This window comes from Aquarana catesbeiana, linkage group LG02 (assembly GCF_042186555.1).
Source record: "Aquarana catesbeiana isolate 2022-GZ linkage group LG02, ASM4218655v1, whole genome shotgun sequence".
Classification (NCBI taxonomy): Eukaryota; Metazoa; Chordata; class Amphibia; order Anura; family Ranidae; genus Aquarana; species Aquarana catesbeiana.
The window spans coordinates 28779350-28799571 of NC_133325.1; the positions used below are offsets into that span (position 1 = coordinate 28779350).

Consider the following 20222-nt stretch of genomic DNA (forward strand, 5'->3'; position numbering starts at 1 on the left):
GTCTCAGGTGCTGCCAGGAAGACATTGTGCAATGTACATCGATCTGTATAAATTCCTCTGAGCGATATGCGAACAGTCACAGCTGCTGTCACCATGAGGGTCCCCATCACACTGTGCTCCCTCCTGAGCCTCCTCTGCCTCTCTGACACCTATCCACTGTGAGTATACTGTGTGAGTCTTTGGGCAATATTCTATAGGGTGTCAGTACCAGCTCAGCTATGTGAACTCTTCCTGTACTCTGTGTGTCACCCTTCACATATGGATGATTTATTGGTGAATGTTGAAAATGGTGTGTGTGGGTGTGTGTATATATTTCAGACTTCTAGGACACAAGCAACCATGGTTAATGCAAATACATAGTCGCTAACCTGCTTGTGCGGTCAATATGATGTAAAAAAATTATAATTTGGTTCAACACCAACCTGCTGCCAATGATCTGTTCTACTTAGAAAAGTTGCCTGCAGCTGTGAAATCAGTCACTTTCCACTCTAGAAGGTATATTTTTATCTTATTTGTGTAGCTGTTCATCCATTGAAAATGCATGTAAATTATTCCTGTGCTAATGGGGCAAAGTTGAATGTCCTCCAGTTGTATTCTCTGCAATATGAATGTATGAATACTTAAAGGGTAACTCCACTTTCATGGGAAAAAAAATAGCAAATAAAAAAAAATATAGCATATACAATTGCGATGCAAGTCATGTTGTAATTGAATGTTTTTAAAAATTATGCTGTCATTTTCTGTGAAATGCAATGCAATATGGCTACCTGGAGGTGTTCTGTACACAAAGTGTGTACTAACCACTGATTTTCCCAGAAGTCTGCACAAGTCAGATTTCAGGCATCCCCTGCAACAAAAATGTCATTGTTAGATACTCCATAGACTTCAATGGTTTAAAGATGTGTATTGAAAAATGCAAAATACACCTGCAATATGCAAACTGCAACCTGCACAAGTGTGAATCAGGCCTAAAGGGATGCAGGCCTTGCAATTTTCCTCATTATAGCTTTACATGTGCAGCAGCTGGTTGATAATTAAGAAACCACTCCCTTTAGACTCACTTTCCCAAATGGACACAGACAAAAAAAGACAGTGATTTCCTTCAGAATAACAAAAGGAATCTGCAACAAAGTTTGTCAAAATCCTTGTAATGTACAGAGATCACCCAGAGGGGAATGTTTTTTTTCTCAACAAAAGTGGAGTTAGAATTTAAAACACCCCAAAAATTGGTCACTAGATAGGGTTGCCACCTTTTCTTTGAGCCAAACCCGAACACTTCAGCAGGGCTTGGCATTTCTTTTGTAGAATACACTATGAGATTGTAAAATACCTGGGACACCTCTGTGTGCCCTAGGGGAGTATTAATGTGGCACGCGCAGTGGTGAACAGTGGGTGTAGCCAATTGCATATAGTGCAGGTGTGTGTAATGTACAATATAGTGTATATAGTGGAGAGTGTTTAATGTATAATATAGTGTATATAGTGCAGAGTGTATAATGTATAATATAGTGTATATAGTGCAGAGTGTGTACTGTACAATATAGTGTATATAGTGCAGAGTGTGTAATGTGCAATATAGTGTGTATATAGCGCAGAGTGTGTAATGTAAAATATAGAATATATACAGCGCAGGAGTGTGTAATGTACAATATAGTGTATATAGAGCAGGTGTGTGTAATGTGTATATGTAGTGTGTAATGTTTGGTGGGGAGCCTCCCAGTGTAATTTTGGTGGGTGGGGGGAGGATTCCTGGTGTAGTATGGGGGGACAGGGGAGAGGAAGCATGGGCTGACAGAGGAGGGGGGCTGACACAGGAGGAGGGGGACTGACAGAGGAGAAGGGGGGCTGACAGAGGGGAAGGGGGGGCTGACAGAGAGGAGAGGGGGCTGACAGAGAGGAGAGGGGGCTGACAGAGAGGAGAGGAGAGGGGGCTGACAGAGAGGAGAGGGGGCTGACAGAGAGAAGGGGGGCTGACAGATAGGAAGAGGGCTGACAGAGAGGAAGGGGGCTGACAGAGAGGAAGGGGGCTGACAGAGAGGAGGGGGGCTGACAGAGAGGAGAGGGGGCTGACTGAGAGGAGAGGGGGCTGACAGAGAGGAGAGGGGGCTGACAGAGAGGAGAGGGGGCTGACAGAGAGGAAGGGGGCTGACAGAGAGGAGGGGGGCTGACAGAGAGGAGAGGGGGCTGACTGAGAGGAGAGGGGGCTAACTGAGAGAAGAGGGGGCTGACAGAGAGGAGAGGGGGCTGACAGAGAGGAGAGGGGGCTGACAGAGAGGAGAGGGGGCTGACAGAGAGGAGAGGGGGCTGACAGAGAGGAGAGGGGGCTGACAGAGAGGAGAGGGGGCTGACAAAGGGGGGGGGCTGACAGAGAGGAGGGGGGCTGGCAGAGAGGAGCGGGGGCTGACAGAGAGGAGGGGGGCTGACTGAGAGAAGAGGGGGCTGACAGAGAGGAGGGGGGCTGACAGAGAGGAGGGGGGCTGACTGAGAGAAGAGGGGGCTGACTGAGAGAAGAGGGGGCTGACAGAGAGGAGAGGGGGCTGACAGAGAGGAGAGGGGGCTGACTGAGAGAAGAGGGGGCTGACTGAGAGAAGAGGGGGCTGACAGAGAGGAGAGGGGGCTGACAGAGAGGAGAGGGGGCTGACTGAGAGAAGAAAGGGCTGACTGAGAGAAGAGGGGGCTGACAGAGAGGAGAGGGGGCTGACAGAGAGGAGGGGGCTGACAGAGAGGAGAGGGGGCTGACTGAGAGAAGAGGGGGCTGACAGAGAAGAGAGGGGGCTGACAGAGAGGAGAGGGGGGCTGACAGAGAGGAGAGGGGGGTTGACAGAGAGGAGAGGGGGGCTGACAGAGAGGAGATGGGGGCTGACAGAGAGGAGAGGGGGGCTGACAGAGAGGAGAGGGGGGCTGACAGAGAGGAGAGGGGGCTGACAGAGAGGAGAGGGGGGCTGACAGAGAGGAGAGGGGGGCTGACCTAGCCTTTTTGGTCAGGTTCTCCTCCTTTCATGGGGGGCAGGTTCGGCTTTACTGGGGGGGCAGGGCGATGATGTCAGCAAGAGCAATTGGGCCACGCCCACTGTTCACTGCAGAACGTTATGCGCACCGCATTACTATTCTCTTTGGGGCACTCAAAGGTGTCCCAGGCAGCTAAAGTGTTCGTGTTTGACTTGAAGAAAAGGTGGCAACCCTACTTTCCGCCGATCCCCGCTGAGCAGGAAGATGACAGGTCCATCGCTGCACACTGTGCAGCGATGGACCTGTCAGAGCCCCGCTCTCCCCTATGGGGGATCGGATGATGACGGACCATAGAGTCCATCGTCACCCGATCCGATCCGAAAACGGATGGAAAAGTAGGTTTTTCCTCCGTTACACTTTTTCGGATCGGAGCGGGTCGGATGTCAGCGGACATGTCACCGCTGACATCCGACGCTCCATAGACCTCCATGGAGTGTCCGTTCAGGTCCGCCTAAAAAACTGACAGATAGATATTAGAATTTCCTTTCAAATTTGGCTGTTAGTGAACGTAACGAATACAAATTTATCTGAAGTTACGAATTATCTGAAATAACGAATGCCGTATCTAAACAAATGGAACGGAAAAAATTAATTATAAATAATAATAATAATAAAACATTTTTATTATTATTGTTATTTATTATTATTAATTTGTTACGTTCCATTAGTTTAGACACGGCATTCGTTATTTTGGATAATTCGTAACTTCGGATAACAGCCAAATTTTCGAATTTCAAAAATTTTTAATTTCGTAGATTCGGAAATTTGAAAATTCGTAAATTCTGATATTTCCAAATTAACAAATTTGTCCAAATTCGTTAAAAAATGAACTAAACGTAACTAAACGAATTGCACATGTCTAGTTATAACAAACCGTTGCGCTAATTCATATTACCACAATATTCAAACTAAACTGTATAGCACAAATTTGCGAAATAGTGAAAAAGATATCAATACCACATAAAAAAATCTCAATAAAATGTGAAATACTAATGGAGTCCAAAGTGAATAAAGTAATCAGTGTCCAGAAGAAAAAGAACGTGACCACATCCACACTATGGGAATCTTTAGAGCAAGAGTGTCCAATGATAGTAGTAGAACCTCCACCAGATGTCACGAATATGTGCATACCAGATGAGAATAACCCTCTAATTCAAGAGAAGGCATCAGTATTATAATTTCACAGGCATCCCCTCTTAGGTGGTCCACGCATGGCTAGATACAGTATCTCACAGTACACCCCTCACATTTTTGTAAATATTTTCTTCTATCTTTTTATGTGACAACACTGAAGAAATGACACTTTGCTACAATGTAAAGTAGTGAGTGTACAGCTTGTATAACAGTGTAAATTTGCTGTCCCCTCAAAATAACTCAACACACAGCCATTAATGTCTAAACCGCTGGTAACAAAAGTGAGTACACCCCTAAGTGAAAATATCCAAATTGGGCCAAATTAGCCACTTTCCCACCCCGGTGTCATGTGACTGATTAGTGTTACAAGGTCTTTGAATGGGGAGCAGGTGTGTTAAATTTGGTGTTATCGCTCTCACTCTGTCATACTGGTCACTGGAAGTTCAACATGGCACCTAATGGCAAAGAACTCTCTGAGGATCTGAAAAAATGATTGTTGCTCTACATAAAGATGGCCTAGGCTATAAGAAGATTGCCAAGACCTGAAACTGAGCTGCAGCACGGTGGCCAAGACCATACAGAGGTTTAACAGGACAGGTTCCACTCAGAACAGTCCTTGCCATGGTTGACCAAAGAAGTTGAGTGAACGTGCTCAACGCCATATCCAGAGGTTGTCTTTGGGAAATAGACATATGAGTGCTGCCAGCATTGCTGCAGAGGTTGAGGGGGTGGGGTCAGCCTGTCAGTGCTCAGACCATACCCCGCACACTGCATCAAATTGGTCTGCATGGCTGCCGTCCCAGAAGGATGCCTCTTCTTAAGATGATGCACAAGAAAGCCTGCAAACAGTTTGCTGAAGACAAGCAGACTAAGGACATGGATTACTGGAACCATGTCCTGTGGTCTGATGAGACCAAGATAAACTTATTTGGTTCAGATGGTGTCAAGCGTGTGTAGTGTAGTGGCAACCAGGTGAGGAGTACAAAGACAAATGTGTCTTGCTTACAGTCAAGCATGATGATGGGAGTGTCATGGTCTGGGGCTGTTTGAGTGTTGCTGGCACTGGAAAGCTACAGTTAATTGAGGGAACCATGAATGCCAACATGTACTGCGACATAGTGAAGCAGAGCATGATCCCCTCCCTTGAGAAGGCTGGGCCACAGGGCAGTATTCCAACATGATAACGACTCCAAACACATCTCCAAGGTGACCACTGACTTGCTAAAGAGACTGAGAGCAAAGCTGATGGACTGCCCAAACATATCTCCAGATCTAAGCCCTATTGAGCATCTGTGGGGCATCCTCAAATGGAAAGAGGAGGAGCGCAAGTTCTCTAACCAGCTCCGTGATGTTGTTATGGAGGAGTGGAAGAGGACTCCAGTAGCAACCTGTGAAGCTCTGGTGAACTCCATGCCCAAGAGGGTTAAGGCAGCGTTGGAAAATAATGATGGCCACACAAAATATTGACACTTTGGGCCCAATTTGGACACTTTCACTTAGGGGTGTACTCACTTTTGTTGCCAGCAGTTTAGACATTAATGGCTGTGTGTTGAGTTATTTTGAGGGAACTGCAAATTTACACTGTTATACAAGCTGTACACGCACTACTTTGCATTGTAGAAAAGTGTCATTTCTTCAGTGTTGTTGCATGAAAAGATATAATAAAATATTGACAAAAATGGGGTGTACTCACTTTTGTGAGATACTGTATGACAGAAATCGTCAGTACCAATAGATGGCATCAATGTCCATGATAACCCCTCCATCCTCCAAATACATACAGGAAAGGAGAGCAAAAAAGCCAAACATAAAACCATTAAGGCAATTTTGTTAAGAATATTTTTAATGTACTAACATTTAAAATACTGTAATTGAATTGCAAACAATAAGAAAATGGCTTCCGGTAAACTTCTGGGGATGTGATGACATCACAGAAGGCTCCTCCCTACACGTTTTGTCACATCTGACATCAGCCGTGGCAATGCTCAAAACGTCTATGGCCGCCATTGGGGAGATTTCCCCTTGCTTCCTGTACTGAAAGTTTTTTACCAGACAGGAAGTCAGGGGATCTCTCCAATAGCAGCACAGACAGAAATATTTTGTTTAAGTAAAGCAGAGGAAGACTAGAACCCCTGTCAGATTTTTATTTCTGTCATGTCCCTGTTGCAGATTTTCCATCACTTCCTGGAAAAATTGTTGTCACCATTACAGGAAGTGGGAGGAAATCTCTGTAATGGAGTCCAGAATAGAAGTAAAAACCCAACAGGAGTTGTAAACCTTTACCACCCTATTGAAAAATGTAAATAAAATTGTACACAGATTGTACAGTCAGGTTTTACCATGTGTAGACTCCTTCAAGCATGTAAGTAGAAAGTGCACAGTACAATTATGACCCAACCATTACATCACCTTTTCATTCCAGATTAAAAGGCCGGCACAATGACACTGGAACCAACTTGTTTTCTTCTCCTGACCCCGCCCACAACGTCACAGGTAAGTCTCGGTGACTTTACATGGGTAGGCATGATTTTCAGGGTCATCGTTGGGTGATTTTGCTGTACGTTTGCTGTACATGAATTGCTTCCACCTTAGAGTGGCTCGGTAGCCAATACCGGCCATACGTGTACCAATCTGATCATTCAACGAATTGATCATGTTCATATTCTGAATCCGGCAATTATTGATTGACTATCACTTTCAATGCCAAGTCCATCGCCAACCTGCAGGAAGGAATTGAAGATGAGCACAGCTAGATTGCTTTGGAAAATTCTGAGCGTTTTTCTCCCATAGAGCAAAGCACAATCAATTTTAGATATTTTGACCACTTTTATTTTCCAGGAAACTTTTCGTTCTGGAAGGAATCGATGCATAAAAACTTTGCTGTTTGAATATGACTAACATTCGCAAAGCCCCAACAAAAAAACGCTGTGTTTAGCGAATTGTGATTGTTTCCAATAATTGTAAGCGCCATCTATCGGCCATAATGCAGTTTTTTTTTTTTTCCAGAAATACCTCAATCAAGAAAAATACCACATTAGAGCCACTAGATGGCTCTTATGAACATAGGAAATAATCATAATACACAAAATACGGTGAATGTTTGTCACATTTGCACAGAAAGTTTTTTTATACATAGAACTTAAAGTGTTGTCAGAAACCATGAAATCAGGCCGAGACAGAAGTACAGTTAAATCACAATTGTTTAATAATAAAAGTAAAAAGAACCAACGTAGTCAAAACATAGCCAAAGTTCAGTAACCGGAACGGATAGTCAGCCAAGCCAGAAGTCAGGGATCAATGTAGTGGAATAGCAAGCAGGATCTGGAGCCAGAAGGTATGTCAGCCAAGCAAGTCTTGGACAGGATCACAGGAGAACGTTTCTGTGATGTTGACCAAGGCGAAGGCAGAGATCCTCTGTATTGGACGGCTTAAGTAGGCAGGATTGATGAGCAGGATATCATCAACAGCTGAGTAACTGTGAAGAGATAGAGCTGGCAATTAGCCAACAGCTGAGCAGCCAGCTCAGAGAGGGAAGGGCTGAGCTCAGCCCTGACAAGTGTTTAGTTTGATCCTGGAAAGCATCGGGCAATCATTTTGGAAAAGTCAAGGCCAGGGATGTATGCCCAGCCTATCACTCTTACCTTACAGTGCTGGGGTCCTCAGTTTGACTGAAACCCAGAACATTATCGGCATGGAGTTTGTAGCACCCCCCTTGTTTGTTGGTTTCCTACCTGAAACATTCCGATAGGTTAACTGGCATCTGACCAAACTGGTTCCACTATGTCTATTCCCTGGAGAGCTTTTTTCAAGGGGTTCAGCCTTCTCTGTACTGCATTGTGGAATAGGATGGCACTATATACATTTGGGGAATTAAAGTGGGGTTCCACCCAAAAAAACAAACATACATAAAAAATCCTAAAAAACAAAACAAAAAAACATTTGGATATTTTTTTTTTCACTTACCTCTAAATGCCTGTTGCTAGGTGGTCCCTCGTAGTCTGCCCCTTCCTTAGCCTGGGCTGGTGACATCACTTCCCCCTCGGCACAGGAAGGGCTCCGCTCTGCTCCCTCCCTCCTGTCAATCATCTGGGACCCATTACAGGTCCCAGGTGACTGAGCGGCCAATCACGGCGAGCGACGCCGCTCGCGCATGCGCAGTGGGTGCCAGGCTGTGAAGCCACAGCCCGGCGCCCACAGTTGCAATGCCGGCGCCGCTGAACGGAGGGGGAGACGAGCAGGGCTTCGATCCCACGCATCGCTGGACCCAGGGACAGGTAAGTGTCCAATTAAAAGTCAGCAGCTGCAGTATTTGTAGCTGCTGACTTTTATTTATTTATTTTTTTTTATGGCCCCCCTGGGTGGAACTCCTCTTTAATATGTTCGGCTGTGGCTCCTCCTGTACACATGGTGAGTGGAAATTGGTGAACATCACATGAATTTTATTCTATCAATGTGTGCTGAAGCTTACAGATGGCAATGACGATCTTCACTGGTGAAAAGCCAGTTGGATCATTTGGGGTTTGGGTAAGAGTCTACGGCACAGCATGGGAAGATTGTTGTTACATTGTATTTAGATTGTGGTTACATAAACATAAACATGCAACCTTAGGCCTCACTGTTGGATCTCTGTGTCCTCCCCTAGGTTTGGCCGACCGCTGCACGGATGAAGGATTTGGTGCCATGGCACTGGATGATAAAGGAGTCATGTATTATTTCAGAGGTAACTGACTGTCACCCATCAATGTGCTGGGTAGCATGGGGCATCTCAGAGCTGTCTATAAGATCAGCTGGGTAAAGTGGAATTCAGTTAGCATCCCTGCTGAAGGACTGTTGAGCTATTGAAATGAAAAAAAATAAATAAAAAAAAATAAATATATATATATATATTTTATATATATATATATATATATATATATATATGTATTATACATATATATTACTTCTAGGCTTGTGTATTGTGTGACATGCCGAATTTCCTGCAGATGACTTTGTGTGGTTGGGATTTCATGGTCCTGCAAAGTGGATAAATGAGACTTGGCAGAGCTTGACTGGACCTATAGATGCCGCATTTCGCAACCACAACCAAGAGCACCCTCTGGAGCATCAAAGAATTTACCTGTTCAAGGTGAGCTTGGACACCGCAGCACACTCCACACAGCCTGTATGCTACGGCACTCACTCTAGAACACATCCCTTCTCTCTCTACATACCACAATCTGACTCCCCATCCCAGGGACAGGACTGGCACATCCCTGATATACTGCACCCTCACATACCGGTTTATTTTCATCTTGGATCCTATAATCATCAGCTCCATCCAGTGGCCATAATGGGGTATTTCCCTGATTGAGCTATTTCAGGACAATACTGCACTTACAATCATCGGAAATAATTATATTAGACAAAACATGGGAACAATGAATTACAGTTGAGCGAATGCATTTGACATCCATGCAGTATTTTTTTTTAAATATAAAGGTTGTGTATTTCTAGCTAAAACCTAGGAACCAGGAAAGGTCAAATATAATCAGATTAAACCTCAGCTTTTAGGACAGTTAGAGAGAGTGGATCTTCTCAGCAGGGACAGAGACCAAAATAAAAAGCCGTCAGGGGTTCTTACCCTTTCACACACCATCCAAGGTTTGTGGTGCAGTTCAGCCCCTACAATCCCTGAAGACTTCCTGATAAGGGGGTGTGGGAATATCATGGAAATGTCACACATTCTACCCTCAAGCTTTCTTTCTAATCCCCCCAATATGTTGGTGCTCCTCTCTGTGTCTTGCAGGGCTCAAAGGTTTGGAGTTACTTTGAAGGAAAACTGGTGGCTGGCTTTCCGCGGCTCATTAGTGAGGAGTTTCCAGGAATTCCAGACGATCTGGACGCTGCGGTAGAATGTCACAAGGGGGAATGCAGGACGGACAGTGTCTTATTTTTCAAAGGTGAGAACAACGATGTGGAGCAGCTGAGGATTTTAGATGATTTTTTAAGTGTATCTAAACCAGACAACAAAAATGTCATATATTGCAGCTTACCAGTCCTTAGATGTGGTGGCTGCATGAGTTTTACTTTTTCAGGCTTTTTCAGCTTTTATTTTCACCTGGTGATCCTTAGACAAGAGGTAGACAGAAGGGGTGGATGCCTTGGGCACTGTGGTATCATGTGAACAGGGCTGGTGGAAGGATTTTTGACACCCTAAGCGAAACCTAATTTTCCCGCCCCCCATTGGCTCCACCCCTGACTCCACCCCCTTTCCCTGCCCATGTAAACCCCACCTTTTTAGTGAAGCGCCCATCAAATCCAGCTTCACCAGCGCCCATCAAATGCAGCCTCACCAGCACCCATCAAATGCGACCTAACCAACGCCCATCAAATGCGGCCTCACCAGTGCCCATCAAATGCGGCCTCACCAGTGCCCATCAAATGCGGTCTCACCAGCGCCCATCAAATGCGGTCTCACCAGCGCTCATCAAATGCGGCCTAACCAGCGCCCATCAAATGCGGCCTAACCAGCGCTCATCAAATGCGGCCTCACCAGCGCCCATGAAATGCGGCCTCACCAGCGCCCATCAATGCAGCCGCGCCCATTAATGCAGCCTCACCAGCGCCCATCAAATGCAGTCTCACCAGTGCCCATTAAATGCAGCCTCACCAGTGCCCATTAAATGCAGCCTCACCAGCGCCCATTAAATGCAGCCCCACCAGCGCCCATCAATGCAGCCTACCTTCCCATCAATCAATGTTTGTTGGCTTCCATTCATTCAGGAGTCGGGACCCAGATACAGTCCTCCGCCGCTGCTGCACCTTTGAAAATGTGTGCAAACGGAGTGGCGGTAGCCTGCTGATGCTGAGAATTAGCTGCTTGCTGTAGAGAGAAGAGAGTATGAACACCAGTGGCCGGGCACCCTAGGTGGCTGCCTAGTTTGCCTAGTGGTAGCACCGGCCCTGCGTGTGAAGTGTGTGTGTGTGTGTGTGGGGGGGGGTGTAGCAAGGGGATTGGGTGGAGGAGATTTGTGTTGGGAGGGAGGATGCAGGAGAAGTATCTGCGCTAGGAGGGGGGATTTAGGGTGTTTGTGCTAGAAGAGCTGATATGATAGAGGGGGAGGGATTTTGTGCTGGAGGGGCGAGGGGAATTTGTGCTAGTAGGGATAATTGGGGGGGGTATTTGTGCTAGGAGGAAAAATTTGGGCGGAAGGATTTGTGCTAGGAGGTGAAATTGGGGGGGGGGGGAATTTGTGCTGGGAGGGGAGTCTGGAGTGACAGGGAGAGGATTTGTGTTAGGAGGCAAATTTTGCGGGGTAGAGGATTTGTGCAGGTAGGGTAATTTTTTGGGGGAAAGGATTTGTTCTGGGGGGATTTGGGGAGAGAGTATTTGAGCTGGGGGGGGAATTTGTGCTGGGAGCTGGGATTTCAGCAGGGGGGGCATATTTGTACTAGGAGGATGTGACATTTTAGGGGGTAAGCATGCAGATTAGTGCTTGTTTTTTTCTTTTGTTGGGGGGGTTGATTTTTGCTGACATACATCCTAAGGGGGGGGGGTCAGTTTGACATGTGTGCCCTGGGCTTTAAAAGACCTTGTCCCAGCACTTCCTGCCGGTAACCCACCTAGGGTGTTAGCACTCACAGTACCGTTTCTGTGCAGGAGCAGCATTTTTGCCATAGAACCAGATGTTTGTCAGGGCTACAGGACATCTCCCTGTCTCCTCATCCCCATTGGATCATGCTTTGCTGGGTTTTTTCGCCTTCCTCTGGATCAACTGGATTGTGTACATGGAATTGTATTTTTTTTTTGTTAAACTAGATGGACTTGTGTCTTTTTTCAACCTAACTATGCACAGTAACTATGTGACTATGTAACTATAACAGATACCTGGGAACAATAAAATTCTGTCTCTACCTTTCCAAAAAATGTGTCTGACCAATGCCATGGTGCTACATCCCCGACACTGTTTAAGGAAAACGGGTATTTTTTAGACATCAACTAAACCAAAAAATTGTTAAAAACTTACAAAAATATTTTATTGATCATCAGATAAAAGAAAAAATTGTAATAAAAACAATTTGGCAGATAAATACCGTATTTATCGGCGTATAACACAAACCGGCGTATAACACGCACCACAATTTAGGAGGGAATTTTAAGGAAAAAAAATTTTTAGGAGGGAAGTTGAAGGGAAAAAAACTTACATTTAAATGCCCATCATTGCAGCCTTCTCAGTGCAGCCTTCCCCAGTGCAGCCTTGTCAGTGCAGCCATGTCAGTGCAGCCTTGTCAGTGCAGCCATGTCAGTGCAGCCATGTCAGTGCAGCCTCGTCAGTGCAGCCATGTCAGTGCAGCCTTCCCCAGTGCAGCCTTCCCCAGTGCAGCCTCCCCCAGTGCAGCCTCCCCCAGTGCAGCCTCTCCCAGTGCAGCCTCTCCCAGTGCAGCCTCCCCCAGTGCAGCCTCTCCCAGTGCAGCCTCGCCCAGTGCAGCCTTGCCTAGTGCAGCCTTCGATCCCCTGTCTTCAAAATCGCCGACCGCGATTTGAAAATGGCGCCGCCGGCGCCGAAATACACAGAGCCAGTCCTCGGCTCTTTCCGGCGGCTCTCGTTCACTTTCGGCTCCACTCGTAGTCCCGAGCGGAGCTATCCGAACCTAGCCGAGTAGGTTCGGATAGCTCCGCTCGGGACTACGAGTGGAGCCGAAAATGAACGAGAGCCGCCGGAAAGAGCCGAGGACCGGCTCTGTGTATTTCGGTGCCGGCGGCGCCATTTTCAAATCGCGGTCGGCGATTTTTGAGTTGTGCAGCTCAGGGGATCGGCGTATAACACGCACCTGCGACTTTCCCCTGATTTTAAGGGGAAAAAAGTGCGTGTTATATGCCGATAAATACGGTAGCTTGATTTTGTAAAATTGTATCCGACTAAGGTAGACACCTAGTATCTAACACCTCATCCCAAGAAATCAAATATTCAGGAAAGGGGGGAGTTGGGAGGGGATTATCACGGTGCTTACAAATAATAATAGAAACTGTATATATAAAATTGTATACATTTAATATGAACATGATTAAAAAACAAACAGAACAGTTTGTTGAATTTTGTTTACCATAAAACCGGAATTTCCTTCACATGACCACCATAATGTAAATGTTAAACAAAATTCAACAAACTGTTCTATTTGGTTTTTAATCATGTTCATATTAAATGTATACAATTTTATATATATGGTTTCCATTATTATTTGTAAGCACCGTGATAATCCCCTCCCGACTTCCCTCTTTCTTGAATATATAGCTTGATGTTTTTCAATACATAAAGACAACCCTTTATTTCTTAACATACAAAAATGAAAATAAATTACCAAAACACATTACAACGTATTTAACCAGTTGTCAATTCCTTTCATGTCTCAGGGACTTTAGTGGTGAAATCTTTGTGCTGAGTTCCTGGGTCTGCACACCTGTTGTGCCCATTTTGAGGGGCATCCACCATCACTGTACTGAATTCCTAGGCCTATACATCTGTTGTTTCCATTATGAGGGGTTCCCACCATCCCTGTGCTGAGTTCCTGGGTCTGTACACCTGCTGTGCCCATTATGAGTAGTTCCCACCATCCCAGTGCTGGGTTCCTGATTCTATACACCTGCTGTGCCCATTATGAAGGGTTCCCACCATCACTGCACTGAATTTTTAGGTCTTTACACCTGCTGTGCTCATTATCCAGGGATCCAACTATCTCTAATGAAATTTTTATTTCATAACATAAAGAACAAGTGGGCGGAGATACACAAATCTCTCAGGTAGACAAGAACAAAGTCAGCAATTTTGGCAGGGAGATCTTGCTGTTGGGAGTGTTCAAGACAAGAGGGAATGCAAGGAAAATCTGGGCAGCCAGTAAGAAGGTCCAGTGGGCTACACCTATAACTAATTTTCATTTTTGGATGGACAAACATTTTATGTAGTCAACTGTAATTATTATCTGTCACATTTAGTTAGTTTCTTCCTTAGCAATGTGATAGTGTATATTTATCAGTGACGGGAGTGGCGCTGATGCTCTCTCTTGCCTCTTGACCAGATGGCAAGGTCTATGTATACAGCTCTAAGGAGGACCCGGCTGTGAAACAGAAGACCTGGGCCAATCTGGGACCTTGTACAGCGGCTGTCAGATGGATGGAGAAATATTACTGCTTCAATGGCATCAACTTCACCAGATTCGATCCAGTGACTGGAGAGCGGCTATCTCCCCGACCATTGGACACGCGAGACTATTTTGTGCGATGCCCTGGCAGAGGTGAGATAAGGAGAAGATTAAGAGTATCCAAAATTATCTTGTTTAAACCTGTCCTTTTCTTTTATGCCAGGCTCTCCATGGATCAGCTCTGAATAATTTAGTTCTATCTGTTGCTAAAGTAAGCAGACAGTACAGAGTCATGACCCCCACCAAGATGGCACCTCTCACCTCTTGTCTGCTTCTCTTCCAACAGGACATGCACATACTGTCCGGCAGAATGCTACCCATATGTCCCTTGTAAATCGCTGCAGCAATCGTCCGTTCGAAGCTTTAAGCTCAGATGACAAGTCCCGAACGTACGCCTTCCGAGGTGAGATCTCTCTTACCTGTGCTGGGTATCAGTAGATCATTAAATATACTTTATCCTGGATCACTAGACATCTTCTGTCTGAGTGGGAGTGCATTACTTATGGTACCTAGCTCTGAACATTTGTAGAGGTCTCCTGTCCTGAGTGGGTATAGATCAACAGGTGCTCTGTCCTGAGTGAGATTAGATCACTTACTGGGAGTAGATCACTAAAGGTCTTCTCTCCTTACTGGGAGTAGATCACTAAAGGTCTTCTCTCCTTAATGGGTGTAGCTCACTAGGTCTCCTGTCCTCAGTGGGCATATATCACTAGAGATCTCTAGTTCGCAGTGGGAATAGATCACTAGATGTCCTCAGTGGGCATAGATCACTAGAGGTCCTCAGTGGGCATAGATCACTAGAGGTCTCCTGTCCTTAGTGGGAATTGATCACTAGGAGGTCTCCTGTCCTTAGTGGGTGTAGATTACTAGAGGCCTAATCTCCTTAGTGGAGCACATTATTAGCAGTATTTTGCCCTGAAAATAGGTAGAGGCCCCCTGTCCTGAGTAAAAGTGGACCACTAGATTGTCCTGAAACGCTAGAAGTCTCCTGTCCTGAGTAAAAGCTGGTCACTAGATTGCCCTGGATCACTAGAGGTCGCCTGTCCTAAGTGAGAGTAGATCACGAGAAGCCTTGTGTAATAAATCCTGACTGAGATGAGGTCACTAGAGATCTCCTGTCCTTAGTGGGTGTAGATCACTAGAGGTCTTCTATCCTTAGTGGGTGTAGATCACTAGAGTTCTCCTGTCCTTAGTGGGTGTAGATCAATAGAGGTCTCATCTCCTTAGTGGGTGTATATCACTAGAGGTCTTCTGTCCTTAGTTAGTGGAAGTAGATCACTAGAGGACCCCTCTCCTTAGTGGAAGTTGATCACTAGAGGTCTCCTGTCCTTAGTGGGTGTAGAATACTAGAGGCCTCATCTCCTTAGTGGGAGTGCATTACTAGCAGTATTTTGCCCTGAAAATAGATAGAGTCCCCCTGTCCTGAGTGAAAGTAGACCACTAGATTGTCACTAGTAAAAGCTGCTCACTAGATTGCCTTGGATCAGCAGAGGTCTTGAGTCCTAAGTGAGAGTAAATCAGGAGAAGTATTGTGACCTAACTCACGAGTGAGAGTAGATCACTAGAGGTCTCCTGCCCTGAGTGTGAGCACATTACTAGTGATATCTTGCCCCTAAATATACTGTAAATAGAGGTCTGCTATCTTGGGCGGGAGCAGATCACCAGAGGTCCCCCACCCTGAGTAAGAGTAGATCACTAGAGGTCTCATGCCCTGAATGAAAGTAGATAACTAGAGGTCTCCTGTCTTGAATCAGAGTAGATAACTTAGGGGGGTCCTGTCCTGAGTGAAATTAGATCATTAGAGGTCTTCTCTCTTGAATGAGAGTAGATCACTAGAGGTCTCCTGTCCTAATGAGAGTAGACCACTAGAGGTTGCTAAGGTTGCTAATCTTAAATGATGGTGGATCACTAGAGAACCCCTGTCCTGAGAAAGAGTGGAGTACTAGTGGTCTCCTGTCAAGAATGAGAGTAGATCACTAAAGGTCTCCTGTTCTGAGTGAGAGTAGATCACTAGTGGCTTCCTGTATGAATGAGAGTAGATTTCTAGAGGTCTCCTGTCTTGAGTGAGAGATATCATGATTTAGGTGTAAGATGTGTTTTTCTTAAAGCATATTTAAACCTAAGAACAAAAGTGTAATAAATTCACTTCAAGACACCTCTCCCTCTCTTCTTCTCCATGACATTGGGTGGAGGTGTTCTGTGGTTCATAAAAAAGCTGGAAAAAATACTAACTGATAACAATCAGCAGAGGGAGAAAGCACAGAAATATATTTTTGTTATATGTTCATAGATCCTTTTTGTGATTGGTGTAGAGGTTTAATGACACAGTATCTTCTCCCTCTTCGCAGGTGGCTTTTACTTCCGCCTGGACACCAGTAAGGACGGCTGGCATGCATGGCCTCTTAGTCACACATGGAGGACCCTGGAAGGAGTGGTGGATGCTGCTTTCTCATACAGGAACCATATGTACTTTATGCAGGTGAGTCTGAGTGTCCTCTATCAAATGTCAGCAGGTCAAAGTTCTTCAACCAATATGGTTAAAGGACAACTGTACCTTTAGTAAAATTCTCCTTTCAATGCATATCTTCTCCAGAGTGCTGCTGACCCTGTCTAACGCTTAATTTAGTCCCCATTCCAACAACTGTACCTATGGAATACTTCTCCATTAACTCAGGTTGGGCTCAAGGCCACATGACCACTGCCATGCAGTGTGTTCAGGTCTTGTACTCAATGGCTATCATGTGACTAAGATTCCAGCTTCATTTCATGAAAGAATATTGAATTTCCAGTGGTGTCCTGTGCATATAAAGAGTAGAGTCTCCACGGTGCCATCACAGGTGCCCAGAATATGGAGATTGACGTGAACTGATTGGCCAATGTCCATTTCCACCTGGAGATCTCCGGAAATTCATTGCAGAAGGACAAGCTGGACACCCAGTGAGAAGGTGCATGAACTCTGAACCACTACATGTCATGAGGTCTGCTCCTCTACTGGGAGTTTGAGAAATGAAGGTAGCAACTGGGTAGAGGAAGAGTCTCCTGAATGAAGCTACTGATCATTTCTTTTCAACCAAAAGTTCAATTTTGACCAGTGACCAATGTGTGGCTTTTAATATATCCTTCTAACTTTTCTTCAGTGAGAGAAAAACCTGCTTCCACCCTTCCTTTGGCACCATCCATTCCACATTCCACCATCCTTCCATTACCACAAAAAGTTAATCCAACATGCAAGCAGCTGTACAATGCTAACCATTCAACACAAAGTCATGTAGTTGTCTTATTTGGCTCCTAAATTTTGTTGAGAGACAGTACAGATTTAATATTTATGGTGCCTTTTGTGTGTAGCACTACCCCCATAGGGGTTGCAGATGACAGGGTTCCCCACTGCTGCACAGCCAGGCCACAAGTAAGTTCCACACTTTCACAGACACAAGGAAGCTTTGTTTTTAGGTTTATTCCAGGGTAATAATTTGCATGGGTATAGGAATTATGGGATGCCCAACTTGATAGCAACAAAACCAGGAATGACTTCCTCCCTATATACAGCTCCAGTTGATTCATCTCTCTTACTCTGTACAACTCCAATTGATTTCTCTTCCTTGGTCTGTACAGCTCGGATTAATTCCTCTTTTAGTAGCTAACAGTCTCTGTTAGATCAGCAACAGCCCCATAGGCTCGATTTCACATCTATGCATGTTGCTTTTGAGCATTTCTGCAGTGCTTTTTGCTGTGCTTTCCGTGTTTTTTTAATCACGTTTTAACCACAAATTGTTTTTTTTTTTTTTTTTTTTTACATTTACTGTATATAGCCGGTTGCTAAGAAGCGGGTTGGGAAGCCGGCTGCCACTTCCTTAACCACTTCAATACCAGGCACTTTCGCCCCTTCCTGCCCAGGACAATTTTCATCTTTCAGCGTTGTCACACTTTGAATGACAACTGCGCGGTCATACAACATTGTACCTAAATTTTTATCATTTTCTTCCCACAAATAGAGCTTTCTTTTGGTGGTATTTGATCACCTCTGGGTTTTTTATTTTTTGCTAAACAAACTAAAAAAGACCAACATTTTTGAAAAAAAAAATGGGCACTGACAGGCGGCACTGATGGGCACTGACCGGCGGCACCGATGGATACTGATAGGCAGCACTGATTGGCACTGATAGGTGGCACTGACAAGTGGCACTGATTGATACTAATAGATGGCACTGATGGGCAGCACCGATGATGAGGTACTGACAGGTGTTACTGCTGGGCCCTGATTGGCATTGTGGTGGTCCCCCCCAAAATCCATACCAGACCCTTATCTGAGCATGTAGCCCAGCCAGTCAGGAAAGGAAGGGGACAAGCAAGCATGCCCTCAGCATGGGGGGGGCTCTGCCTTGGGGTCAAGGGCCTCTTCCCCACAACCCTGGCCGGTGGTTGTGCAGGTCTGTGGGCGGGGGGGCTTATCAGAAACTAGAAGCCCCTGTTAACAAGGGGGCACTCATATTCCGCCTCCCCCCCAGTGAATGAGTATGGGGTACATTGTACCCCTTCCCATTCACCAAAAAAGGTAGTGTAGTGTGACAAAAGACTATAGTGATGTCACCACCTGGGGCATGATGTGTCTGTGATGTCACAAGGGGCGGGGTCTCACTGAAGAAATATGAAATGTACGACACTGAAGTAGACAGATTGGCGGAGCGCAGCCCTGGGCGGTGACATCACAAGGGGGCGGAATCTCTGAATGTCTTCATCCGCCCATCGCAGCGTCGGAGTAGGTCCATTTTTTTTTTCAGTGAGTCAGTGAGGGGAGCGGAGGCAGAGGAAGAAGAACACTGGAGAAAGAAGAAGGCCAAAGGAAGAAGCGGGGGAAGGAGAAGACCAGATGAAGAAGCGGGGGAAGAAGAAGACATTTTTAATAAAGGACTTGTCAGAAATTGTCTCTTGTCTTTTGTCATACTACACTCCTTTTTTTGGTGAATGGGTAGGGGTACAACATGGGGGGCCTTGTTAAAGGGGGCTTCTGGATTCTCATAAGCCCCCCACCCGCAGACCCCCACAACCACCGGCCAGAGTTGTGGGGAAGAGGCCCTTGTCCCCATTAACATGGGGGCAAGGTGCTTTGGAGTGGGGGCGCTCACTCGTCCCCTCCCTTTCCTGACCTGCCAGACTACATGCTTGGATAAGGGTCTGGTATGGATTTTGGGGGGCTCCACACCATTAAAAAAAAAAAAAATTTTTAGCCAGCAAATCTTATTTTTTTTACATTCAGCGGGGAAGCCCGCTGACAGCTAATAACTCATCGTATGTTAAGAACACAATGGCTGGGTTCCTGGCCCGCTCCTTAGCAACCAGCTACATAAAGTGAACGTAAAGCCAAAAAAACACAAATCGCGGTAAAATCGTTGTCCTTGGCCCTTTCCAAAAACGCAGAGGCGCAGAAATGCATTGATGTGAACAAGTTCCATAGGAACCCATGTTAAAAAAAAAAATGAAATGCGTTTCTTCAAAAAGCATGAAAAAACATGTGAATGGAAAAGCATGAAAAATATTAGTGTGAATGGAGCCTTACAGGCTAGGCACTCTCAGTTCCTTTAGGAAGCAGCATAATGTGTTTTAAACTGAATCCTGGAGTACCTCCAACTCTCTTGTAGACACTGATCCCAGGTCTACCACTGCAGGAAGTGCTAGTCCACCTGGCTGCTTCTCCATCAGCCCACTTTTTAGCCAGTCTACCTGACTGACTCTCTTCACCAGTCTACCTGACTGACTGCTCCGGAGATCTCCCAGGGCAAGGTTAGGGAAGATATAAGCACATGGCTATCTTCTAGAGAAACCTGCTACATGTGGCATTCCCTCCCCTTGTAAGTCCCTGCACAGTGCTGTAGTACCCACATTGTCCTCCTTCAGGAAAGACTCCT

The 20222-nt window shown here is 45.6% G+C and overlaps 1 protein-coding gene across 1 annotated transcript in view; it reads left to right on the forward strand.

Annotated features, from left to right (window-relative positions):
• HPX (hemopexin) overlaps positions 1 to 20222 on the forward strand; it is a 26455-nt gene continuing 6233 nt past the window's right edge. Inside the window, exons 1-8 of the mRNA XM_073612707.1 lie at positions 1 to 158; positions 6566 to 6636; positions 8786 to 8863; positions 9126 to 9268; positions 9929 to 10082; positions 14197 to 14412; positions 14606 to 14722; positions 16668 to 16798. Coding sequence (XP_073468808.1) covers positions 67 to 158; positions 6566 to 6636; positions 8786 to 8863; positions 9126 to 9268; positions 9929 to 10082; positions 14197 to 14412; positions 14606 to 14722; positions 16668 to 16798 — 1002 coding nt within the window. The 5' untranslated portion in view covers positions 1 to 66. The remainder of the gene's footprint in view (positions 159 to 6565; positions 6637 to 8785; positions 8864 to 9125; positions 9269 to 9928; positions 10083 to 14196; positions 14413 to 14605; positions 14723 to 16667; positions 16799 to 20222) is intronic.